This window comes from Ranitomeya imitator, chromosome 4, assembly GCF_032444005.1.
Source record: "Ranitomeya imitator isolate aRanImi1 chromosome 4, aRanImi1.pri, whole genome shotgun sequence".
Classification (NCBI taxonomy): domain Eukaryota; kingdom Metazoa; phylum Chordata; class Amphibia; order Anura; family Dendrobatidae; genus Ranitomeya; species Ranitomeya imitator.
The window spans coordinates 452,885,938-452,912,660 of NC_091285.1; the positions used below are offsets into that span (position 1 = coordinate 452,885,938).

At 44.2% G+C, this 26,723-nt stretch overlaps 1 protein-coding gene across 5 annotated transcripts in view; it reads left to right on the top strand.

Moving 5' to 3' along the window:
- LOC138676454 (long-chain fatty acid transport protein 2-like) overlaps positions 1 to 26,723 on the top strand; it is a 264,978-nt gene that overhangs the window by 130,718 nt on the left and 107,537 nt on the right. For 4 of the 5 annotated variants that reach the window (XM_069765763.1, XM_069765768.1, XM_069765766.1 and 1 more), the window contains one exon: positions 23,700 to 23,858. The exons of the other annotated variant lie outside the window; for it this stretch is intronic. In XM_069765763.1, the coding sequence (XP_069621864.1) occupies positions 23,700 to 23,858 (159 nt within the window). The remainder of the gene's footprint in view (positions 1 to 23,699; positions 23,859 to 26,723) is intronic. 5 annotated transcript variants of the gene reach the window in all.

The following is a 26,723-nucleotide window of genomic DNA, read 5'->3' on the forward strand; positions in this document are numbered from 1 at the left end:
TATACGGCGATGTGTCAGGTGACACTGAAATTACAGCAGCACATTGCAACATTCGATGTCATGTTTTCTTGTGGTTTTGTATTGTACGCTGCAATATACCATGGCACAAAGTTGTATACATTTTCAAATATGCTGCGTTTTCTATCATTTTTGGTGACAAGTCAAATGCAACACACCTGCCGTAGACTTCAATGCAAGTCGTACGCGACATATAACCTGTCTGCAATTTCTCAGTTTTATTTCATTCAAAATCAGAGCTCTCAAATAGTGGCACGACAACAAGGCACAAATGAGTTGCACATATGTTTTGGTGCTCGACTTTTCTGAGCATTGCTGTCACGTAACACGTCACCATGTAGCCAAAGTCTAAAACACAAGTTTTGGAAGGGTTCCTCCACGTTAAGGCCACATGCACACATTGCATATTTGGTGAATTTTTTACTTACCTCAGTATTTGTAAGCCAAAAGCAGGAGTGGACCAAATACTCAACATGTGTCGCCTAAACAAGGTGAAATGTCAATGGATTTAAAAAAAAATAATTGACAAACCATTCTGCAAGATTGCAGTCAGAGCATTGATAAACTTGTGGAGTTGATTGGAATTTCATGGAGATCCTGGAATTGGGCATGAAACGAGTTTCAGCACAATTGGTGCTTTGCAAAAGCAGTTTCTGCTGCGTTTTTATTTTTGCAGGCAAAACCTACTCTTTTGGCAGTAAAGAAGCTGCTTACCGAAAGCAGGTTTTGCTACATTTTTGCTGCGCTTTTGTTGCCTCTTGTGCACGCTAAGAAAGTTTAATGCCCCCCCAAAAAATAATGATGCAACGTCCTTAACATTTTTGCACCAAAAACACAGCAAAATCTGATGCTCGCGTTTTGCTACATATTTTGCTGCATTTTTTAACTTACTCATTGCTTTGAAAAAAGCTGTAAAATTACTGAAAAAACCCTGGAAGAAGTGACATGCTGCAGTTTGCAAAAACGAAGCAGTTTTCCAAATCGGTCAAAAAACTAAAAAAGTGGGTGTATGAGATTTCTGAAATCGCATACCTTTTGCTGGTCCTGTAAAACGCAGCTTAAAATTTGCATAAAAATGTTGCAAAAACATAGCCTTCCAAGAAGGAAATATAAATTCATAGCAGCTCAATGTCAATCAGCCATCTCAAAATAAGTGAAGCATTAACACAGAAAGGTTCCAGGTACAATCACGGTGAATGTTTACTATTCAGGTTTGAGGTCCAAAATATACACGTATCTGTCTAATGAAACGGTGATTTTCTGGCTTCTGGAAGATGAGGCACATGCAGTTTGGGCTTATGCTGCTGGGTGAATGTTTGCTGAACCCTTAGGAGTAGGGAGCCGAATGTAACCTTCCCCACGAATCTCTGCTAGCATAGTGTGCTTATTTTTTTTTTTTTTGCTTAGATTGGGATGGCTGGTTAACATGAATACTGAATGGCTATAAAATTTTCTTTCTTTTTTGGGAAATCAAATAATCGAAAATAGTTATGCTACAAATGTTCTGCTAGAAAGCTGTCACATACCTCCCAACATTTATGTGAAGGAAAGAAGGACAAAGTTTGTGGCATGCGCTGTGGCAAATTTTTAGACCGCACCCATGCCCACGCCCCCCCCCACCACACCCATTCAGCATTGCAGATCACAGTGTTTTATAAACCGTCCCGGCATGAATAATGGCCCATCCCGGCATCCCTTGACTGCAGACTTTTAGCTCAATCCTGGAGAACCCCTTTAATAAAGTGAACTAAAATTATGAAAAAAAACTTATACACACAAATAGACTGTTTATTTACAGGATTTATCAACCACTAGAAAGCTGATAATGAAAGATCTTTTGATTGTTTTACATCTTTTTTACTGCACCCTACTGTAACTGAGTCTCCCTAGAAGCTGCAGTAAGGGTATGTGTCCACGATCCGGATGTAGTAGCGCTTTGGATGCAGCATATTATTTGCTGCGTCCAAAATGCTGTGTTCTATTGATAGACCGCATCCAACACAGATTCTAGTAGGTTAATTTCTCTTGCAGAGACTAGCGACTCTGCAATAGAAATTGACATAAAGCTGTCTTCAAAGACGCATCGCATGTCAAGGTCCACCTGTATTCCGCAGGGGCACAGACACGCATAGTGGACATGAGATTTCTAGAAATCCCATCACTATGTTGTAACAACTGGACGCTACGGATTTGACACAGCTTAAGTATACACACCCGGTCTTGGACTCCTTTACTCCTGACCCTGGTAAGCATCATGTACCCCCTGCTGTTTATATGACGTTATGTGTTTGATTAACTACTGCAGGGCAACGTGGCTTGCCATTTGATGTGACTTATGACTGCACTTGCACCTTACCGAAGGCAACATTTGCACAAAATAGTCAGGTATAATTATTGAAGTCCTTTTCCTTGTATGGCATGTTTTCCTGCATTTAATCTTGTGATTTATTGATTGTCTTAACCCAGTATCAAATTTTGTGGATTTTTGTTAAATAAATAAATTTTCTATTTTTACTATACCTTATTGCTCCCAAGTTTCTTCTGCTTTATATAGCTTAAGTACGAAGCGGCTCCTGATCATGTGCACATAGACTAACAGGGAAAAATCAGCCGCAGAGCTGACTTGGATGTGTAGCTAGGACCCAGGAGTTATGCCAGGCGTTATGCCAGGCAGGCTACCACCATATGATAGCATGGCCGATGGAAGACAAAATTGTCTCTTTTACAGGCACAGCATTTCATCACCAGTGACATGAAATATTAGGCTAATCTTTCACGTCACTGGTGATCAAATGCTGTGCCTGCAAAAGAGAAGACTGACTGTCATGATATGCAGGTACATGGGGACTCAGAGAGTATCTACAAAGGAGAACACATGAGCTGCTGCTGGACGTCACTGTTCTTTTTGGTGCAGAAATTACCTCAGTCCAGGAGAATGTCAGCAGGACCATGAGCTGAACTCTCTAAACGATGAGAAAAGGGAGAGACAGAGGGGGCGTGTCCTGATAAAAGAGGGGGTCTGTCGGGTGCTTCTCACTAGTACATTGTGGGACTGCCAGGCGGAGTCTCAAAATCGGGACTTTCCCACTATATATGGGACGGTTGGGAGCTATGCTGTTTTGAGGAAGGCTAGGGCTATATGGCGATGTGTCTGGTGACACTGAAATTACAGCAGCACATTGCAACATTCGATGTCATGTTTTCTTGTGGTTTTGTATTGTACGCTGCAATATACCGTGGCACAAAGTTGTATACATTTTCAAATATGCTGCGTTTTCTATCATTTTTGGTGACAAGTCAAATGCAACACACCTGCCGTAGACTTCAATGCAAGTCGTACGCGACATATAACCTGTCTGCAATTTCTCAGTTTTATTTCATTCAAAATCGGAGCTCTCAAATAGTGGCACGACAACAAGGCACAAATGAGTTGCACATATGTTTTGGTGCTCGACTTTTCTGAGCATTGCTGTCACGTAACACGTCACCATGTAGCCAAAGTCTAAAACACAAGTTTTGGAAGGGTTCCTCCACGTTAAGGCCACATGCACACATTGCATATTTGGTGAATTTTTTACTTACCTCAGTATTTGTAAGCCAAAAGCAGGAGTGGACCAAATACTCAACATGTGTCGCCTAAACAAGGTGAAATGTCAATGGATTTAAAAAAAAATAATTGACAAACCATTCTGCAAGATTGTCAGAGCATTGATAAACTTGTGGAGTTGATTGGAATTTCATGGAGATCCTGGAATTGGGCATGAAACGAGTTTCAGCACAATTGGTGCTTTGCAAAAGCAGTTTCTGCTGCATTTTTATTTTTGCAGGCAAAACCTACTCTTTTGGCAGTAAAGAAGCTGCTTACCGAAAGCAGGTTTTGCTACATTTTTGCTGCGCTTTTGTTGCCTCTTGTGCATGCTAAGAAAGTTTAATGCCCCCCCAAGAAATAATGATGCAACGTCCTTAACATTTTTGCACCAAAAACACAGCAAAATCTGATGCTCGCGTTTTGCTACATATTTTGCTGCATTTTTTAACTTACTCATTGATTTCTATAGGTGAAAAAAGCTGTAAAATTACTGAAAAAACCCTGGAAGAAGTGACATGCTGCAGTTTGCAAAAACGCAGCAGTTTTCCAAATCGGTCAAAAAACTAAACAAAGTGGGTGTATGAGTTTTCTGAAATCGCATACCTTTTGCTGGTACTGTAAAACGCAGCTTAAAATTTGCATAAAATGTTGCAAAAACATAGCCTTCCAAGAAGGAAATATAAATTCATAGCAGCTCAATGTCATTTTGAGCCATCTCAAAATAAGTGAAGCATTAACACAGAAAGGTTCCAGGTACAATCACCTTGTGGCTGAACCCCTTTACTAAAAGTGCCCTCACTTTAAGAAAACAATTCCTGTTTCTTTTGGGTACAACCTCGTATATAATTCTGACTATATATTGCCACCACAATAGGGATATAAGTGCATATGAATTCATTTAGTTAGTAATAAGGTAAAGAACTGAAAAGGAAATAAATGTTGATTACTGGAGGTCACTCTGCCGAGGCCCCCATGATCCAAAAAATTTCCAATGCCCTGTTCCTTACTTTGGTGAATGAATGGAGTGACATGATCAATAGTAGCCCCAGTGATGAGACCACCAGTGATCATGTAAATGTGTATGTAAGGAGAAAGACCAGGCTGCAAGCACCTGTATTGAGCTGGGTCCGGAACTGCTGAAGCTGTGTCCCTTGTTTCCCAGTGGAAGGCAAAAAGGACTGGACGGGGGCTCTGACCCGGAAGCTGGGGGCGCGGTTATAAGTGAAAGCACGCGCAGCGTCGTGCAGTTTCCCGCCAGTGGTGACAGAGGCAAGGTGTGTGTGCAGCGGGCTCCGAGGGGTGCACAGCCAGGCCGCAATGACACTCGGCCAATCCAATGCCAGGACGCTGCCCAAGCCCACAGCAGTAATAAGGAAAGAGAGCCCTGTTGCGTTAAGTGTTGCACGCCAGCTTAAGAGCCAGGGCAGAGTTCAGGACTGTTCGCTGCTGCCCTCTTTGCTGGACCGTGGTCTGCAGTACCTCACTGGAGAAACAGCGTGGCGGTGGTTGTCTGCGTTTCAGTCTTAGTGGGAACAGGCAGCGTGCAGCATAGAGAGAAAAATGTAGCTCACCCAGTAGCTGACAGAGATCGTAGTGCCCTGTGCTTCATGACCGTGAGTTCAGCGCACGTGCCGCAGAGAGAGAACCGGGTACTGGACAATGTTTTCAACCCACCTTAGCATATACCCCCTGCCCATGGGAGACACTGATTGTGCTGCGGCCTTGTTTACTCCAGCCGCATATGTTCATAGACTAGGGGCTCAGCAGAAGGTACCGGAGACTGACCGCTGCCGCCAAAAGACGGACCACCATTACCAGTTGAACCTTCTTGTACCAGCACCGCGACAGCCATTGTTGGCGCTATTGACTTCTTAGCAGGATTCACAGTCTGAGGAACTACTGCCACTTAAGTGATTCACAGGAGCTGCTGTTATCTCAACTGTTGTTCTTCAACTCACAATATCCTTTGTCATTTGAACTGTTTAATCCCCTGTTTAACCCTTTATCTCCCTGCGTGGAGTATTCCCCTGTTATTAAACTTGTTAACCCTTGCTCTGCCTCCTGTCCATCACTGCATCCGCAACCTGCTTACATGTATGCAGCAAACTCTCCCTTAGGCCGGTTTCACACGTCAGTGGCTCCGGTACGTGAGGTGACAGTTTCCTCACGTCCCGGAGACACTGACTCACGTCGACACATTGAAATCAATGTGTCTCTGCACATGTCAGCGTGTTTTCACGGACCGTGTGTCCGTGTGCAAAACTCGGAGAAATGTCAGTGTTCGTGGGAGCGCACGGATTACACAGACCCATTAAAGTCAATGGGTCCGTGTAAAACACATACTGCACATGGACGCTGTCTATGTGCAGTCCGTGTGCCGTGCAGGAGACAGCGCTACAGTAAGTACAGGCTTACCCCATAGGGGTGGAGCCGCATATTCATCACTGTAATGGGTGGCACCACGTGACCGCTCATACAGGAGAAGGTGTGGCGTGGAGAGGACGCTTCGAGGGAGTCGGGTGAGTATTTTAGTAACAGCAGGCGGGCGCACAGGGGGTGGGAGGGGCGTGGGGACAGGGATCTTTATTTTTAACACGAAAAAAAAAAAAAGGATTTTTCATATCTTCTCTCTAGCGAATGCTGCTGGAGAGAAGATATGAATGGCGGCTTCAGCACCAGATGCAGGGGAGAGCGCTTATCTCTAGCGCTGTCTCCTGCACGCTCCGTGTGGTACCCAGTCGGCACACGGGCGGCACACGTGTGCCGCACATGTGCCACACGGATGGCCTACGTGAGCTCACGGACACATGGACACGGATAATTCCGGTACCGATTTTTTTCGGTACCAGAATTATCTGGACGTGTGAGACTGGCCTTACCGAAGCTGTAAGTAACTGCAGTTTTATAGATATTCATACAATAGTATTAGTAGTTCTTAGTTATTCACAGTATTAATATACAGTAGAGAAATTATTGCCACCAGGAGACACTAAAAATCCATGTGGAATGCATACAAAGGATCTGCACTTATCCAATTACTTTTTTTTTACTTGAGAGGGATTTCTATTTTTTGAGAACCCCTCTTCCCCAGCTGTATTTTGTTTAAAAATTCAGCAAACTATGCTTTTTTTACCCCTCCAGAGGCCAGCAGTGAAAATCTCTCACACTGACGACATTTTCACCGTGCTGCAGACAGTAGCTGAGCTCAGCAGCTGTCCCAATTAACTGCTTCAGTCATTCAGAACTGCGGAGCTTAATTATTGGATTCAGCACTGTCAACTTTGCATCATTTCTGCAATCACAAACACTGCAAACAGCGGCACAGAATTGGCACTCAATTCACAAAGGGTGGAGTAAAACAAAGTCCAGTCAGGGTCCCGAGTAAGGTACTAGCAGGTTCGCAGGATGCAGTGACGAGCAGGAGGCAGAACAAGAGTTAACAGGTTTTTTATGAAAAGGTATTTTAACAGTTGATACTCCACGCAGGGAGAAAGATATTAAATAGGTATGAACAAAGCGTATGCAATTAATAAGGAACAATATAGATTCAAATAACGGGTTAACTTATCAGCCCGGATGGAGGATGCTGGAAAATCCCACGATGGCGCTGTAGATGACGGGAAAAGTCTCTGAACTGATTCCGGAAAAAAGTGAAGCACTGTCTCTTTATGGCGGTGAAGTATCCTGGTCTTTCCATGCGTAATCTTGAGGTCCTGGAAGAAGGAACTGTTCGGGGGGCTGTCTGTAGTACCACGAAGGATGGATGGAGTACCGGAGAGGAGGCCACAGTCACACTACCAGTCTCAACGTGCACCATTCGGGTAATGTTATGTCATGCACTGGCAGCAGTCAGGGGTACAGTCCATTTTGTAGTACTAGTGTTAGAAGCAGTAGGGGTATTGGTCTCTGAAGGTACACTGCGCAGGGAATGAGGGAGTGAAACACGGGCCTGCACATTGGTGTCGGACTGCGGAGAGGGAATCATCCTTCTCCTATCTCTCCCGCTGTCTTCCCACCAAATCCCGTGTCCTGGCACGCGCTGTCCCTTGAATCTGAGACCCACCCCCTACAGTCAGGTGCAAAGGTCTCTTACAGTCAGAAAATGCTTCCCCCGGTGACAATGGCGACAGCCCCGACAGTTTCGGCCCTGACACGAAAGAGATATCACAAGCCTGGTCTATCTCCCTACATCCGTATGAGTTACCTCTAAATATATCAATGAGCTCATTTTAAAGCCTTATTTAGACGTCCATGTTGCATGCACGTATTGTATCTGTTTTTTTCATGTATACAACACGTACCCATTATATTCTATGGTGCTGTCCATATGTCTGTATTTTTCACGAATTATGTCAATTTTTAACCAGCAGCACAGATGACATACAATATACTGTCCATGTTTAACATTGCAAAATATAGGAGAAGTTTTGTAATATATTTATTACTTTATCCATCTGTGAAAAACACTGGCACATTGATGGTAAACATGGACACAGATGGAAACCACTGATATCACTGATGCCGTGTTTTCACTTGCATATTTAAACACTTAACAGGGAGTTCATAACATCAGCCTTTTATCTGTCTTTTTCTGAGCCCCTCACTGCTGATTTATGACCACAGACCACATGAAAGTTGTTACCCAACAGAGGTATCCAAAAGAAAAAATTAATAAAATCATTTTTTCATAAATTTTTATTAATATTTCATATGTAAACAGATCATGATTATACACAAAAAATTAATAAATATAATGAGGTGATGACAATGCAAAGATAATTTTATTGAAAATCATTAAAATCACATAATGTCCTATTGAAAAATATAATCCCATATGTAGACAGATATCATTAAAAAACTATAAATGTAAAAATATATGAGAAATAGATGTGTCCAGCAGGGGACAGGGAGCAAACAAACAATGTGGGAATGGGCATAAAAATAGCGCTAACTATTATCACAATACCACCAGTGTAATAAGTGTGTAAAATATAAAAATAAATAGTGGTAAACCTAAAAGTGTGATATTAGCAATCAATAAATAAGTATATAAATTTATACATATGTGACAAACCAAGCAAAAAATCAATAGTGGAAACAAATGAAAAAATATATTATCCGAAAAAAAACTTAAATGCAAAATAAGTGCAGTAATGTGCAAAATATTGTTTTAAACGTCAGTTTAAGCTGATGCATATGCAAAAAAAGAAAATGAAATAGCCGTGATCAAGTGATGGGGGAGTGATCCCTGATGAAGCGGTAGCGAAACGTGCGTTGGAGTGGTGTGAGCAGGGGACGGTAGAGCTTCTCACTGGTGAGCATTGTGGCATTATGTGATTTATCCCTTATCTTTTTATACCCCACCATTGTGGTTTGCTTGATCACTTGATCACGGCTATATCATTTTCTTATTATGCATATGCATCAGCTTAAACTGACGTTTAAAAATATTTTGCACATTACTGCACTTATTTTGCATTTAAGTTTTTTTTCGGAAAATATATTTTTTCATTTGTTTCCACTATTGATTTTTTGCTTGGTTTGTCACATATGTATAAATTTATATATTTATTTATTGATTGCTAATATCACACTCTTAGGTTTACCACTATTTATTTTTATATTTTACACACTTATTACACTGTTGGTATTGTGATAATAGTTAGCACTAGGGTTGAGCGAAACGGGTCGTTCATTTTCAAAAGTCGCCGACTTTTGGCAAAGTCGGGTTTCATGAAACCCGATCCGACCCCTTTGCGGGGTCGGCCATGCGGTACGCGACTTTTGCGCCAAAGTCGCGTTTCAATGACGCGAAAAGCGCCATTTCTCAGCCAATGAAGGTGAACGCAGAGTGTGGGCAGCGTGATGACATAGGTCCTGGTCCCCACCATCTTAGAGAAGGGCATTGCAGTGATTGGCTTGCTGTCTGCGACGTCACAGGGGCTATAAAGAGGTGTTCCCGCCGACCGCCATCTTACTGCTGCTGATCTGAGCTTAGGGAGAGGTTGCTGCTGCTTCGTCAGAAGCAGGGATAGTGTTAGGCAGGGTCCATTAACCACCAAACCGCTTGTGCTGTAGTGATTTCCACTGTCCAACACCACCTTCGGTGTGCAGGAACAGTGGAAGCTACATTTTTTTTTTTTTCTCAGCGCTGTAGCTCATTGGGCTGCCCTAGAAGGCTCCGTGATAGCTGCATTGCTGTGTGTACGCCGCTGTGCAAACCAACTGCTTTTTTTAAAGCACAAATCCTGTTGTTCTGCACAGCTATCTTGTTTGTTTGTCCACACTTTTTATTTAATTTGTGCATCAGTCCACTCCTTATTGCTGCCTGCCATACCTGGCTGAGATTACTGCAGGGAGATAGTAATTGTAGGACAGTCCCTGTTTTTTTTGTTTTTTTTTTGTGGGAGATTAAGATTGGCATTTCTGCTAGAGTGCCATCCCTGTGTGTGCCATCTCTCACTCAATGGGCCATAGAAAGCCTATTTATTTTTTTGCTTGATTTGGGTTCTAAATCCTACCTGAAAAAATCACTACATCAATCAGTGGGAGATAAATATTGGCCTCAGGGCTTGTGTGCCACTCCTGACTCCTGTGTGTGCCATCTCTCACTCAGTGGGCCATAGAAAGCCTATTTATTTTTTTGCTTGATTTGGGTTCTAAAATCTACCTGAAAAAATCACTACATCAATCAGTGGGAGAAAAATATTGGCCTCAGGGCTTGTGTGCCACTCCTGACTCCTGTGTGTGCCATCTCTCACTCAGTGGGCCATAGAAAGCCTATTTATTTTTTTGCTTGATTTGGGTTCTAAAATCTACCTGAAAAAATCACTACATTAATCAGTGGGAGAAAAATATTGGCCTCAGGGCTTGTGTGCCACTCCTGACTCCTGTGTGTGCCATCTCTCACTCAGTGGGCCATAGAAAGCCTATTGATTTTTTTGCTTGATTTGGGTTCTAAAATCTACCTGAAAAAATCACTACATCAATCAGTGGGAGAAAAATATTGGCCTCAGGGCTTGTGTGCCACTCCTGACTCCTGTGTGTGCCATCTCTCACTCAGTGGGCCATAGAAAGCCTATTGATTTTTTTGCTTGATTTGGGTTCTAAAATCTACCTGAAAAAATCACTACATCAATCAGTGGGAGAAAAATATTGGCCTCAGGGCTTGTGTGCCACTCCTGACTCCTGTGTGTGCCATCTCTCACTCAGTGGGCCATAGAAAGCCTATTGATTTTTTTGCTTGATTTGGGTTCTAAAATCTACCTGAAAAAATCACTACATCAATCAGTGGGAGAAAAATATTGGCCTCAGGGCTTGTGTGCCACTCCTGACTCCTGTGTGTGCCATCTGTCACTCAGTGGGCCATAGAAAGCCTATTGATTTTTTTGCTTGATTTGGGTTCTAAAATCTACCTGAAAAAATCACTACATCAATCAGTGGGAGAAAAATATTGGCCTCAGGGCTTGTGTGCCACTCCTGACTCCTGTGTGTGCCATCTCTCACTCAGTGGGCCATAGAAAGCCTATTTATTTTTTTGCTTGATTTGGGTTCTAAAATCTACCTGAAAAAATCACTACATCAATCAGTGGGAGAAAAATATTGGCCTCAGGGCTTGTGTGCCACTCCTGACTCCTGTGTGTGCCATCTCTCACTCAGTGGGCCATAGAAAGCCTATTTATTTTTTTGCTTGATTTGGGTTCTAAAATCTACCTGAAAAAATCACTACATCAATCAGTGGGAGAAAAATATTGGCCTCAGGGCTTGTGTGCCACTCCTGACTCCTGTGTGTGCCATCTCTCACTCAGTGGGCCATAGAAAGCCTATTTATTTTTTTTGCTTGATTTGGGTTCTAAAATCTACCTGAAAAAATCACTACATCAATCAGTGGGAGAAAAATATTGGCCTCAGGGCTTGTGTGCCACTCCTGACTCCTGTGTGTCATCTGTCACTCAGTGGGCCATAGAAAGCCTATTGATTTTTTTGCTTGATTTGGGTTCTAAAATCTACCTGAAAAAATCACTACATCAATCAGTGGGAGAAAAATATTGGCCTCAGGGCTTGTGTGCCACTCCTGACTCCTGTGTGTGCCATCTCTCACTCAGTGGGCCATAGAAAGCCTATTGATTTTTTTGCTTGATTTGGGTTCTAAAATCTACCTGAAAAAAATCACAACATCAATCAGTGGGAGAAAAATATTGGCCTCAGGGCTTGTGTGCCACTCCTGACTCCTGTGTGTGCCATCTCTCACTCAGTGGGCCATAGAAAGCCTATTGATTTTTTTGCTTGATTTGGGTTCTAAAATCTACCTGAAAAAATCACTACATCAATCAGTGGGAGAAAAATATTGGCCTCAGGGCTTGTGTGCCACTCCTGACTCCTGTGTGTGCCATCTCTCACTCAGTGGGCCATAGAAAGCCTATTGATTTTTTTGCTTGATTTGGGTTCTAAAATCTACCTGAAAAAATCACTACATCAATCAGTGGGAGAAAAATATTGGCCTCAGGGCTTGTGTGCCACTCCTGACTCCTGTGTGTGCCATCTCTCACTCAGTGGGCCATAGAAAGCCTATTGATTTTTTTGCTTGATTTGGGTTCTAAAATCTACCTGAAAAAATCACTACATCAATCAGTGGGAGAAAAATATTGGCCTCAGGGCTTGTGTGCCACTCCTGACTCCTGTGTGTGCCATCTCTCACTCAGTGGGCCATAGAAAGCCTATTTATTTTTTTGCTTGATTTGGGTTCTAAAATCTACCTGAAAAAATCACTACATCAATCAGTGGGAGAAAAATATTGGCCTCAGGGCTTGTGTGCCACTCCTGACTCCTGTGTGTGCCATCTCTCACTCAGTGGGCCATAGAAAGCCTATTTATTTTTTTTGCTTGATTTGGGTTCTAAAATCTACCTGAAAAAATCACTACATCAATCAGTGGGAGAAAAATATTGGCCTCAGGGCTTGTGTGCCACTCCTGACTCCTGTGTGTCATCTGTCACTCAGTGGGCCATAGAAAGCCTATTGATTTTTTTGCTTGATTTGGGTTCTAAAATCTACCTGAAAAAATCACTACATCAATCAGTGGGAGAAAAATATTGGCCTCAGGGCTTGTGTGCCACTCCTGACTCCTGTGTGTGCCATCTCTCACTCAGTGGGCCATAGAAAGCCTATTGATTTTTTTGCTTGATTTGGGTTCTAAAATCTACCTGAAAAAATCACTACATCAATCAGTGGGAGAAAAATATTGGCCTCAGGGCTTGTGTGCCACTCCTGACTCCTGTGTGTGCCATCTCTCACTCAGTGGGCCATAGAAAGCCTATTGATTTTTTTGCTTGATTTGGGTTCTAAAATCTACCTGAAAAAATCACTACATCAATCAGTGGGAGATAAATATTGGCCTCTGGGCTTGTGTGCCACTCCTGACTCCTGTGTGTGCCATCTCTCACTCAGTGGGGCATAGAAAGCCTTTTTTTGTTTTTTGTTTTTTATTTGATTTCTAAATTGTCCTTGAAAAAAATCATTTTATTTTATTTGGTTTCTAAATTCTTCCTGAAAAAAATCATTTTATTTTATTTTGTTTCTAAAGTCTCCCTGAAAAAAAAAATAAAACAGTGGGAGATTAATATTGCCCTTTCTGCTTGTGTGCCAGTCTTGACTCCTGGGTGTGCCATCTCTCTCTCCCTCAAATTGTGGGCCATAGAAAGCCTATTTATTTTTTTGCTTGATTTGGGTTCCAAAATCTACCTGAAAAAATCACTACATCAATCAGTGGGAGAAAAATATTGGCCTCTGGGCTTGTGTGCCACTCCTGACTCCTGTGTGTGCCATCTCTCACTCAGTGGGGCATGGAAAGCCTTTTTTTATTTTTTTTATTTGGTTTCTAAATTGTCCTTGAAAAAATCATTTTATTTTATTTGGTTTCTAAATTCTTCCTGAAAAAATCATTTTATTTTATTTTGTTTCTAAAGTCTCCCTGAAAAAAAAAAAAAAAAACAGTGGGAGATTAATATTGCCCTTTCTGCTTGTGTGCCAGTCTTGACTCCTGGGTGTGCCATCTCTCTCTCTCTCTCTCAAATTGTGGGCCATAGAAAGCCTATTTATTTTTTTGCTTGATTTGGGTTCCAAAATCTACCTGAAAAAATCACTACATCAATCAGTGGGAGAAAAATATTGGCCTCTGGGCTTGTGTGCCACTCCTGACTCCTGTGTGTGCCATCTCTCACTCAGTGGGGCATGGAAAGCCTTTTTTTTTTTTTTATTATTTGGTTTCTAAATTGTCCTTGAAAAAATCATATTATTTTATTTGGTTTCTAAATTCTTCCTGAAAAAATCATTTTATTTTATTTTGTTTCTAAAGTCTCCCTGAAAAAAATTAATAAAATAAAACAGTGGGAGATTAATATTGCCCTTTCTGCTTGTGTGCCAGGCTTGACTCCTGGGTGTGCCATCTGTCACTCAGTGGGCCATAGAAAGCCTTTTTTTGTTTTGTTATTTGGTTTCTAAATTCTTCCTGAAAATATCATTTTTTTTAATTTTGTTTCTAAAGTCTCCCTGAAAAAAAGATAAATAAATAAAACAGTGGGAGATTAATATTGACATTTGTGCTTGAGTGACAGTCCTGCGTGTGTGGCATCTCTGTGATTTGGTGCCACAGAAAACAGAGTGTGTAACATTGTGCCTGATTTTCCTTGTGGTCTCACCAACCTGTAAAGGGATATTGAAATCATACTGAAGTTATAGGTCACCGTGTAAGTTGTTTGACAGCAACAAATAAAGTTACTTTGGTTAAGTTTTTAAAACAATGAGGAAGTCTGGTGCAAGAGGTCGTGGCCGTGGGCGTTCATTGTCAGCTGGTAATGATGGTAGTGGTAGTGGAGCATCAGGTGGTCGTGGGAAAAAAAATATTCCACCTAAGTCTGGAGCTGTGGAGCCAGGTTCGTCGTCTGGCTACACAAGGCCTCGAACGCTCTCTTTTCTGGGAGTAGGAAAACCGCTTTTAAAGCCGGAGCAGCAACAGCAAGTTTTGGCTTACCTTGCAGACTCAGCCTCTAGCTCTTTTGCCTCCTCTTCTGAAACTGGTAAATGTAAAAGCAGCGCGTCGCTTGTGGATGTTCACGGTCAGGGACAAGTCGCTTCCTTGTCCTCTTCAGCAAAAACAACAACAAGAGAGAAGTATGCAGCAGGCGACACAACGGGTTACTCCATGGAGCTCTTTACACATACCGTCCCTGGCTTAGAAAGTGAAACACTTAACAGGCCATGCCCATTACAAGTAGATTCTGACATGGAGTGCACTGATGCACAGCCACAGCCTTACTACTATGCTGGTCCTTTGACTCAGACCACAACATTGCCCTCTCAGGGTACTGATCCACAATCAGACCCTGATGAGACTATGTTGCCTCGTCACGAACGCTATACCACCGACCGACACGGTGACACAGACGAAGTTGCACACGAGCTAGAAGAGGAGGTAATAGATGACCCAGTTGTTGACCCCGATTGGCAGCCATTGGGGGAACAGGGTGCAGGCGGCAGTAGTTCAGAAGCGGAGGTGGAGGAGGGGCCGCAGCAGGCATCAACATCGCAACAGGTTCCATCTGCCGGGCCCGTATCTGGCCCAAAACGCGTGTCAAAGCCAAAACCTGTTGGAGGACAGCGTGGCCATCCGGTTAAAGCTCAGTCTGCAATCCCTGAAAATGGATTCGATGCTAGGAAGAGTGCAGTCTGGCATTTTTTTAAACAACATCCAATTGATCAGCGCAAAGTCATCTGTCAAAAATGTTCAACTAGCTTAAGCAGAGGTCAGAATCTGAAAAGTCTAAATACAAGTTGCATGCATAGACATTTAACCACCATGCATTTTCAAGCCTGGACTAACTACCAAACGTCCCTTAAGGTTGTAGCACTCTCGGCCAATGAAGCTAGTCAGCAACGCAACATCCCTTCCGTCACTGTAAGGCCACCATTTTCCGCACCACCGGCAGTATCTGTGCAGGTTTCAGCCAAAAGCAGTCAGGGTCAGGGAATCACCAGTTTTGTAGGAGGAAATATTGCATCTAGTGCACCGGCGGAAATAATACCGTCTCCAACCGTCTCTCAGTCTGCCATGTCCACCGGCACACCCGCAAGTTCCACGATCTCCAGCTCTCCAGTCCAGCTCACCCTACATGAGACTCTGGTTAGAAAAAGGAAGTACTTATCCTCGCATCCGTGTACACAGGGTTTTAATGCCCACATAGCTAGACTAATCTCGTTAGAGATGATGCCCTACCGGTTAGTTGAAAGTGAAGCTTTCAAAGCCCTGATGGAGTACGCTGAACCACGCTACGAGCTACCCAGTCGACACTTTTTTTCCAGAAAAGCCATCCCAGCCCTGCACCAGCATGTTAAACAGCGCATCGTCCATGCACTCAGGCAATCTGTGAGTACAAAGGTGCACCTGACTACAGATGCATGGACCAGTAGGCATGGCCAGGGACGTTACGTGTCCATCACGGCACAGTGGGTGAATGTGGTGGATGCAGGGTCCACAGGGGACATCAATTTCGGGACAGTTGTGCCTAGCCCACGGTCTAGGAAACAGTTAGCTGTAGGCGTTCGCACCCCCTCCTCCTCGTCCTCCTGCAGAAGCGACAGCTCTTCCACAGACCGCAGTCGGCCAACCACTCCATCGGCAGCTGACACTGTTGCACACCAGTTGTCCCATTATGGGCCAGCTACTGGCAAGCGTCAGCAGGCTGTATTGGCTATGAAGTGTTTGGGCGACAACAGACACACCGCGGAAGTTCTGTCCGAGTTCTTGCAACAAGAAACTCAGTCGTGGCTGGGCACAGTAGATCTTGAGGCAGGCAAGGTAGTGAGTGATAACGGAAGGAATTTCATGGCTGCCATCTGCCTTTCCCAACTGAAACACATTCCTTGCCTGGCTCACACCTTAAACCTGGTGGTGCAGTGCTTATTGAAAACTTATCCTGGGTTCTCCGACCTGCTCCTCAAAGTGCGTGGACTTTGCTCACATATCCGACTTTCGCCTGTACACTCCAGCCGTATGCAGACCTATCAGCGGTCTTTGAACCTTCCCCAGCATCGCCTAATCATAGACATTGCAACAAGGTGGAACTCAACATTGCACATGCTTCAGAGACTGTGCCAACAGAGGCGGGCTGTTATGTTTTTGTGGGAGGATACACATACACGGGCAGGCAGTAGGATGGCAGACATGGAGTTGTCAGGTGTGCAGTGGTCGAAGATACAAGACATGTGTCAAGTCCTTCAGTGTTTTGAGGAATGCACACGGCTGGTTAGTGCAGACAACGCCATAATAAGCATGAGCATCCCCCTAATGTGTCTGCTGATGCAAAGTTTGACGCACATAAAGGATCAGGCGTCTGCACCAGAGGAAGAGGAAAGCCTTGATGACAGTCAGCCATTGTCTGGTCAGGGCAGTGTACAGGACGAGGTAGCGGGCGAAGAGGAGGTGGAGGACGAGGAGGATGATGGGGATGAGTATATTTTTAATGAGGAAGCTTTCCCGGGGGCACTGGAAATTGGTGGTGTGGCAAGGCCGGGTTCTGGTTTTTTGAGGGACACAAGTGACGTAGATTTGCCTGAAACTGCCCCTCAACCAATCACAACCGCAGATTTGACAACTGGAACTTTGGCCCACATGGCGGATTATGCCTTACGTATCCTCAAAAGGGACACACGCATTACTAAAATGATGAACGATGATGATTACTGGTTGGCCTGCCTCCTTGATCCTCGCTATAAAGGCAAATTGCAAAATATTATGCCACATGAGAACTTGGAACTAATATTAGCAACCAAACAATCAACTCTTGTTGACCGTTTGCTTCAGGCATTCCCAGCACACAGCGCCCGTGATCGTTCTCACACGAGCTCCAGGGGGCAGCAGACCAGGAGTGTTAGGGGTGCACACATTAGAAGTGGCGTTGGACAGAGGGGTTTTCTGACCAGGTTGTGGAGTGATTTTGCTATGACCGCAGACAGGACAGGTACTGCTGCATCAATTGAAAGTGACAGGAGACAACATTTGTCCAGTATGGTTACTAACTATTTTTCATCCCTTATCGATGTTCTCCCTCAACCGTCATTCCCATTTGATTACTGGGCATCAAAATTAGACACCTGGCCAGAATTGGCAGAATATGCATTGCAGGAGCTTGCTTGCCCGGCAGCTAGTGTCCTATCAGAAAGAGTATTCAGTGCTGCAGGTTCAATATTAACCGAAAAAAGGACTCGTCTGGCTACCCAAAATGTTGATGATCTAACATTCATTAAAATGAACCACAACTGGATTTCGAATTCTTTTGCCCCACCTTGCCCGGCAGACACCTAGCTTTCCTACGAAAAGCTCTTGCCTGTGGACTACTGTGAATTTCTTTTCGAATGTCTAATTTGCTGCAGCTGATTGTCCAGCATACGACATGTTTACACCTCCCTAAATGGCCAAACTCCCCACACGGGGCCGTGGTATCGCGACTTGGCGCAAGCACCCGTGAGAGTGCTGTTTGTCTGAAGAGGTGGGTGTGCCCGCTTTTGGTCGACGGCACTGCCACTGGGTCCCTCATAGTACAATAAAGTGTCTCTGGCGGTGGTGGTGCGCACCCAACGTCAGACACACTGTTGTAACATGAGGGGCCCTGGGCCTGTACCGCCGTCCACAAGAGAGTTCACCCACCCCCAGGTCAAACATTGCTCTGCCACTTCCACAATTATCTCTCACACTCCCACCAATGTTTAGACTATGCGCTGACATCCTTCCATTCCTGCCACTGACAATACCATTGTGTTGACATGTATAATGGTACTTAACATAGTCAGGGGCAGTGTCCTCTATTTACCCAAGTAAAAACTTTGCGCCAAATTAGTAGGTCAGAAACAACGCAGAGGATCCCACCCCTGTACCTAAAGATTGCACCCTTTAGTGTTTTCGCTGGATTTTAATGTGAGACATTCACATTTATGTATTGTTTTGGACTACTAACTGGCAGACACTCATTACAATCATCCTCCGCTGACCAGGCCACTGCTGGCCGTGTTCACCTGGAACCAATTTAAAATTGCCTACAGCCATATGTTATTATGTTAGGCCTTTGATGCCTGTCTGCGGTCACTCCTTCCACTAGGCCTCCACTGACCAGACTACTGCTGCCCGTGTACCCCTGGAACCAATTATAAAGTGCCTACAGCCCAATTTTTTTATGTTAGGCCTTCGAAGCCTGTCTGCGGTCCGTTCTTTCAACTACTACTACACTGACCAGGCCACTGCTGCCCGTGTTCCCCTGGAACCAATTTAAAATTGCCTACAGCCATCTGTTATTATGTTAGGCCTTCGATGCCTGTCTGCGGTCACTCCTTCCACTAGGCCTCCACTGACCACACCACTGCTGCCCGTGTACCCCTGGAACCAATGTAAAATTGCCTACAGCCATCTGTTATTATGTTAGGCCTTCGAAGCCTGTCTGCGGTCACTCCTTCCACTAGGCCTCCACTGACCAGACCACTGCTGCCCGTGTTCCCCTGGAACCAATTTTAAATTGCCTACAGCCAGCCCAATTTTTTTATGTTAGGCCTTCGAAGCCTGTCTGCGGTATGTTCTTTCTACTACTACTACACTGACCAGGCCACTGCTGCCCGTGTTCCCCTGGAACTAATTTAAAATTGCCTACAGCCATCTGTTATTATGTTAGGCCTTTGATGCCTGTCTGCAGTCACTCCTTCCACTAGGCCTCCACTGACCACACCACTGCTGCCCGTGTACCCCTGGAACCAATGTAAAATTGCCTACAGCCATCTGTTATTATGTTAGGCCTTCGAAGCCTGTCTGCGGTCACTCCTTCCACTAGTCCTCCACTGACCAGACCACTGCTGCCCGTGTACCCCTGGAACCAATTATAAAGTGCCTACAGCCAGCCCAATTTTTTTATGTTAGGCCTTTGAAGCCTGTCTGCGGTCCGTTCTTTCTACTACTACTACACTGACCAGGCCACTGCTGCCCGTGTTCCCCTGGAACCAATTTAAAATTGCCTACAGCCATCTGTTATTATGTTAGGCCTTCGATGCCTGTCTGCGGTCACTCCTTCCACTAGGCCTCCACTGACCACACCACTGCTGCCCGTGTACCCCTGGAACCAATGTAAAATTGCCTACAGCCATCTGTTATTATGTTAGGCCTTCGATGCCTGTCTGTGGTCACTCGTTCCACTAGGCCTCCACTGACCAGACCACTGCTGCCCGTGTACCCCTGGAACCAATTATAAAGTGCCTACAGCCCAATTTTTTTATGTTAGGCCTTCGAAGCCTGTCTGCGGTCCTTCCTTCCAATAGTTCTCCACTGACCAGACCAATGCTGGCCGTGTACCCCTGGAACCCAGCTGAAAGTGCATGGAGCCTCCTTTTTTTCTTTGTTTTATATTTAGAAAGCCCAGATGAACTACACTGTACCACGGTTCAAGCTACCCAGTCGACATTTCTTTTGCGAGAAAAGCCATCCCAGCCCTCCACCGGCATGAAAAAGTCTGCATTGTCATAGCACTCAGGCAATCAAACAGTTGAAAGGTGCACCTGACAAGAGACGCATGGACCAGTAGGCATGTCCACAAAAAATTATGTGTCCATTACGGCGCACTGGATTAATGTGTTGGATGCATGGTCCACAGGGGACAGCCTACAAAGTCTGTCTGCAGTCCCTAATTCAAATTTTCCTCCGCTGACCACACCACTGCTGCCGTGTACCCCTGGAACCATTTTTAAAGTGCCTACAGCCTAATTTTGTTATGTTAGGCCTACTACGCCTGTCTGCGGTCCCTCCTTCCAATACTCGTCCACTGACCACACTACTGCTGCCCGTGGACCCCTGGAACCAATTTTTAATTGCATAGAGCATCATTTTTTTAATAGTAGGCGTACAAAGTCTGTCTGCGGTCCACTATTGAAATTGTCCTCCACTGCCCAGAGCAATGCTGCCTGTGTACCCCTGTAACTTTTTTAAGCTGCAGTGAGCCACATTTTTGGTTTAAGGCCTACTACCTGTGTCTGTCTACGCCACTCAATTCAGCTGTGTTCCTTTGAAAAAAGCAGAGCGTCAATAGTCTTGTTTTCAGCCTCTAGGAATTTTAAAAGTGCTTTGGGGGTACAACTTTGGTAGGGCCTACTAACGGTGTCTGCCGCCCCAAGGTGTGCCCCAGGTTTCGTCCACATTGCTTCGGTCTTCCGACTCTCGTTTAGTAGTTGTAGAAAACTACACTGCATTAGGCCTACAAATTGGGTATGGGGTGTAGAGAGATGGTGTGTTCCACTCCAAGGTGTTCCCCAGGTTTCCTCTCCATTGCTTCAATCTTAATGCTCTCGTTTAGTAGTTGTTGGAAACTACGCTGCATTAGGCCTACAAATTGGGTATGGGGTGTAGAGAGATGGTGTGTTGCACTCCAAGTTGTTCCCCAGGTTTCCTCTCCATTGCTTCGATCTTCATGCTCTCGTTTACTAGTTGTTGGGAACTACACCGCATTAGGCCTACAAAATGGGTATGGGGTGTAGAGAGATGGTGTGTTACACTAAAAGGTGTTCCCCAGTTTTCGTCCACATTGCTTCGGTCTTCCGACTCTCGTTTAGTAGTTGTAGAAAACTACACTGCATTAGGCCTACAAATTGGGTATGGGGTGTAGAGACAGTGTGTTCCACTCCAAGGTGTTCTCCAGGTTGCCTTTCCTGAGCTTCTATCTTCAGGCTCTCATTTAGTAGTTGTTGGAAACTACACTGCATTAGGCCTACAAAATGGGTATGGGGTGTAGAGACGGTGTGTTCCACTCCAAGGTGTTCTCCAGGTTGCCTTTCCTGAGCTTCTATCTTCAGGCTCTCGTTTAGTAGTTGTTGGAAACTACACTGCATTAGGCCTACAAAATGGGTATGGGGTGTAGAGAGATGGTGTGTTCCACTCCAAGGTGTTCCCCAGGTTTCCTTTCCATTGCTTCGATCTTCATGCTCTCGTTTAGTAGTTGTTGGAAACTACGCTGCATTAGGCCTACAAATTGGATATGGGGTGTAGAGAGATGGTGTGTTGCACTCCAAGGTGTTCCCCAGGTTTCCTCTCCATTGCTTCGATCTTCATGCTCTCGTTTAGTAGTTGTTGGGAACTACACTGCATTAGGCCTACAAATTGTGTATGGGGTGTAGAGACGGTGTGTTCCACTCCAAGGTGTTCTCCAGGTTGCCTTTCCTGAGCTTCTATCTTCAGGCTCTTGTTAAATAGTGGTTAAATGGAACAACTGCATTTGGCGTACAAGTTGGTTTGGGGCCTACTAACAGTGTCTGCCGCTCCTTGCTGTTCTCCTGGTTTCCTGTCCTGAAATTCCATTTTCAGGCTCTCGTTAAGTAGTTGTTAATGTTAGACTGCGTTTGGCCTACTAGTTGGGTTGGGGCCTACTATCGGTGTCTGCCACTCCTTGCTGTTCTCCTCCACTGAACAAAGCTGTGTCGCCTGTTTACTACAGTTGCCAATTTTGAACTGCATTTCGACTACTTACTGATTTGGGCCTACTCTCTGTGTCAGCCTCTCATTCCAGTTGTCCTCCACTGCAATGCCCCCTGGTTAGTCCTGTGTTACCAATTTTGAACTGCATTTAGCCCACTTTATTCTTTGGGCCTATATCTGTGTTTCCTCCTCATCCTGCCCATTGCCCAGCCAGTGATAGATGAGTCTGCTGGTACATTGACCCATAACGCAAAATTCCCCGTGCACGCTACACAGCAAGATTGTGACCCTGCTGAAAGTCAGGTTCCTCTTCCCGCATACCATACCACCTTACACGGGGACAAAGAGGAAGGTGCAGATGAAAGTGCAGGTTCCTTCATCAGGTGAGGGGAGGAATACTAGTTGGCGACGTCACTGGCACAGGGCCTCTCATAGTACGCAAAAGTGTTGCTGCCGGTGGGAGGCGCCCCCGCTGTGCAAACACACCGCTGTACTTTGAGGGGCCCTGTGCCAGTGCCAATGCCAACGAGTGGGCCCCCCCTGCTTGCTCAGGATCTCAGCACTTGCAAAGTTGAAATACTTACCTCTCCCTGCTCCACTGCCGTGACGTGTTCCAGATTTCCTGGGCCCACTAATTACTTGAACCAGCCCTACCCCCCACAACTTTAGCCAAATGACCCCCAATTTCAAATGCCTTCCAATTATTATAAGGTAAATTACGATTGACAAGCTTCTGTAACAAGAATGGATGTTTTTGCCATTAAAATGGGCAGTGTTGGTGTTTTCCTGGCCTCCACTCACTGCCGACTATGCTCCCCCATTGACTTGCATTGGGTTTCGTGTTTCGGGCGATACCCGACTTTTCGCGATAATCGTCCGATTCCACTCGACTCGACTTCTAAGTCGGGTTTCGCGAAACACGGCTCGACTCTAAAAAGGTCAAGGTCGCTCAACCCTAGTTAGCACTATTTTTATGCCCATTGCCACGTGGTTTGTTTGCTCCCTGTCCCCTGCTGGACACATCTATTTCTCATATATTTTTACATTTATAGTTTTTTAATGATATCTGTCTACATATTGGATTATATTTTTCAAAGGAACATTATATGATTTTAATGATTTTCAATAAAATTATCTTTGCATTGTCATCACCTCATTATATTTATTAATTTTTTTGTGTATAATCATGATCTGTTTACATATGAAATATTAATAAAAATATATGAACAAATTATTTTATTAATTTTTTCTTTTGGACACTTCTGTTGGGTAATATTATGTTTAGTATTTATTAGTGTTCAATTTTTATTATATTGGTATTTCTTTTCTATATAGGTTTTGCACATGAAAGTTGAGCTGACTGATGTGATACTGTGGTGGAATTGGCATTTCTGTCACTACTTTATTCATCCTCTCTACATAACCTTGGTGGCAGATTCCCTTTACGAAAGTCAAATACAACAAACAGTTTGGGTACTTCCACAGCAAACAGCACATGACTTATATTAAAAGACAATTCCACCTCATCCCATCACAAACTACGACATACCTAATTTCCATGCAATAGCAGAAATTTCCAATAATGTTTATTTTTTTTAAGGGCTTCCGAAGGCTGCACTGATAAACCAGAAGCGTGCTTTTGGAAGTGGCCTAATAGGCATGCTATGTGGACTTACAAGTGAGGATGTATTCTACCTCACATTGCCTCTATACCACAGCGCAGGACTGCTCGTTGGACTCAGAGGATGCATTCAAACAGGTACGCATATTGATTTCACATGACAGTTTTCATGTACCACACTGAAGAGTATGGAACATACAAGGAACAATCTGATGATGGTGAAAAAATGACTATAAAATAGCAATGTAATTTCAAAAGAATTTTTATTTAACCTTGTAAACAAACCAAAGAGCAAGAGGAGGGAGGCATGTAGTCCAGATTGTTGATTCTCTGAATATATTCTCTGTTTTTAAAGTAAAAGCAGTGAATAATCCAAATAGTCTGAGATGTGAGTGCATAGATGTTTTGCACTGGCCATAATCTGCATTTACGGATATTAGCGCAAATCAGATTTCATTGCTTTAAAATTCATTTTTAGATAGCCAAATTAACGGGCCAGGATATTCCACTGATATTGACAATGATGAACAGGTAGGGACTAAGAACTTGCAGCTTTGTTCCATGTATTCCTTTCCACATCGTGTAATGCTATTAACCAGCAGATACACGGTTAATCTTCAGGCATATAGTGTTAGTCATACAGGCATGATTGCACGGCTACTGTTAACGCTCACAGATCTAAAGTTCATTTTCTACAGTATAGCTCCTACGAGAGTGTAAGCTCTCAGACAAACAATCATTTGGTCAACAGCCATCTCATGTATCGATTGTCTCAGAGAAGGAGAGCATTCTGTTGAGGATTTGCGGTGCCCCAGGGTCCTGGTCGTCGCAGTGGTATTGCTTTCCTCTCAAGGAGAGTGATGCTACGTTTGGAGGCAATGAAGGATAACTGCATTCAGGTAACACAATGCATGCAACATGTTCACACTCCAGACCAGAAGGGGGAGCTCTAAGCCTGTTTTAGTTGAACTCCCCTATAAGAACATCCTGATCTGGAGGGAGGGAGTTCAGGTCAGTTCCTGTCAGAAAGACAGAAGGAAAGGAAGCAGAGGAGCCGTGTAGTCTGAAGTGCTGCAGCTCCTCTGAAGAGACATTCAGAAGGCAGAACTGTATTGCGGTGAGCGTGCAAGGAAAGCACTGTCTGTTGGAACTATTCGTTCATTAATTTGGTGGACGCACATACAAAATCTTCGTAGAGGGGTTCCCTGGACAAATCATGTAACACGGATAATAACTACTGATGCTAGCCCCAAGGGTTGGGGGCACACTTGGAGAATAATTGGGTCCAAGGACTGTGGTCTCAGTCTGAACAAAACTCATCCTCCAATCTAAAAGAATTGTTAGCGGTAGAGCGCGCGTTAAATAGTTTTCTTATACCCCTACAGGGTCGATACGTCAGGCTGTTTTCGGACAACCAGGTAACTGTTGCCTATATTAACCATCAAGGAGGTACGCGTTCTGGTTCATTAATGGAGGTTGCGGATCGTATTTTTCAGATGACCGAGGACCACCTACTTTCCCTTATGGCTCTTCACATAAGGGGAAAGCTCAATACCATGGCAGACTATCTAAGCCGCAACAAACTCAGACAAGGGGACTGGTCAATAAATCCGGCCATCTTCAATCAGATCGTGCATTTATGGGGATGCCCAGAAATAGATCTTTTTGCCAACCGAGGAAACAGAAAACTACACCAATTCTGTTCCTTAAAGCCAAGGGACAACCCGTATGCAGTGGACGCTTTTCTAATCTCTTGGCACTTCAGTCTCGCTTATGCCTTTCCCCCTCTGAACCTAATTCCTATAGTTCTGAGGAAAATACGGGAAGACAGGGCCCGAGTAATCCTGATAGCCCTGTTCTGGCCCAGGAGGTTGTGGTTTCCTTGGCTGAGAAAGATGTCTATTACCCAGCCATGGATCCTCCCAGAATTACCAGACCTTCTCTCCCAGAGTCCAATTCTCCATCCACGAGTAGCCAACTTACACCTAACAGCGTGGAATTTGAGAGGTCATTACTAACGGGGAAAGGGTTTTCTCGAGATCTTGTAAATACACTTCTTAAGAGTAGGAAAACCTCTACGACAAATATTTATGTCAGGGTTTGGAAAAAATTCCTATCAAGTTCAGGAGCGCAGATTGACCAGAAACCTTGTATTAATCAAATTTTAGAATTTTTACAAAGGGGCCTAGAAATGAGCTTAGCCACAAGCACTCTCAGAGTCCAGGTGTCGGCTCTGGGGGCGCTATACAATTCTAACTTAGCCAGCAATCACTGGATATCCAGGTTCTTTAAGGCGGTTACTAGATCCAGACCAGTCATTAAACAAAAAATTAGTTCCGTGGGACCTAAATCTTGTACTCTCAGCTCTAACACAAGCCCAATTCAAGCCTATTGATACTGTCCCAATAAAAATCCTGTCGGTTAAAACGGCCCTCTTAGTTGCACTCACGTCTGCAAGAAGGGTTAGTGATCTACAAGCATTATCTAGACAACCTCCATACATTTAGTTAAGGGAAGATAGAGTTATTATGAAACCTGATTCCCTTTATGTTCCAAAGTTGCTTCAAAATTTCATAGATTACAAGAGGTGGTCCTACCTTTGTTTTGTTCTAATCCCACTAATGATAAGGAGCATAGATTTCATTGTTTAGATGTAAGAAGGTGTCTTCTTAAATATATTTCAGTTACAAATACCTGGAAAAAAGATAACTCCTTATTTATATCTTACCAGAGAGTTAGGAAGGGTCTTAGAGTATCTAAAAACACACTAGCCAGATGGATCAGGGAGGCGATCTCTCTCGCTTATACAGCAGGTGGCATGGAGATCCCGGAAGGAATAAAAGCTCACTCCACTTGAGCCGTCGCGACATCCTGGGCGGAGAGATCAGAGGTGTCGATTGAAGACATTTGTAAGGCAGCCACGTGGTCTTCTCCATCTACCTTTCTTAAGCACTATAGCTTGGATCTGGGTGGCTCCTCCGACCTCACGTTTGGGAGAAGGGT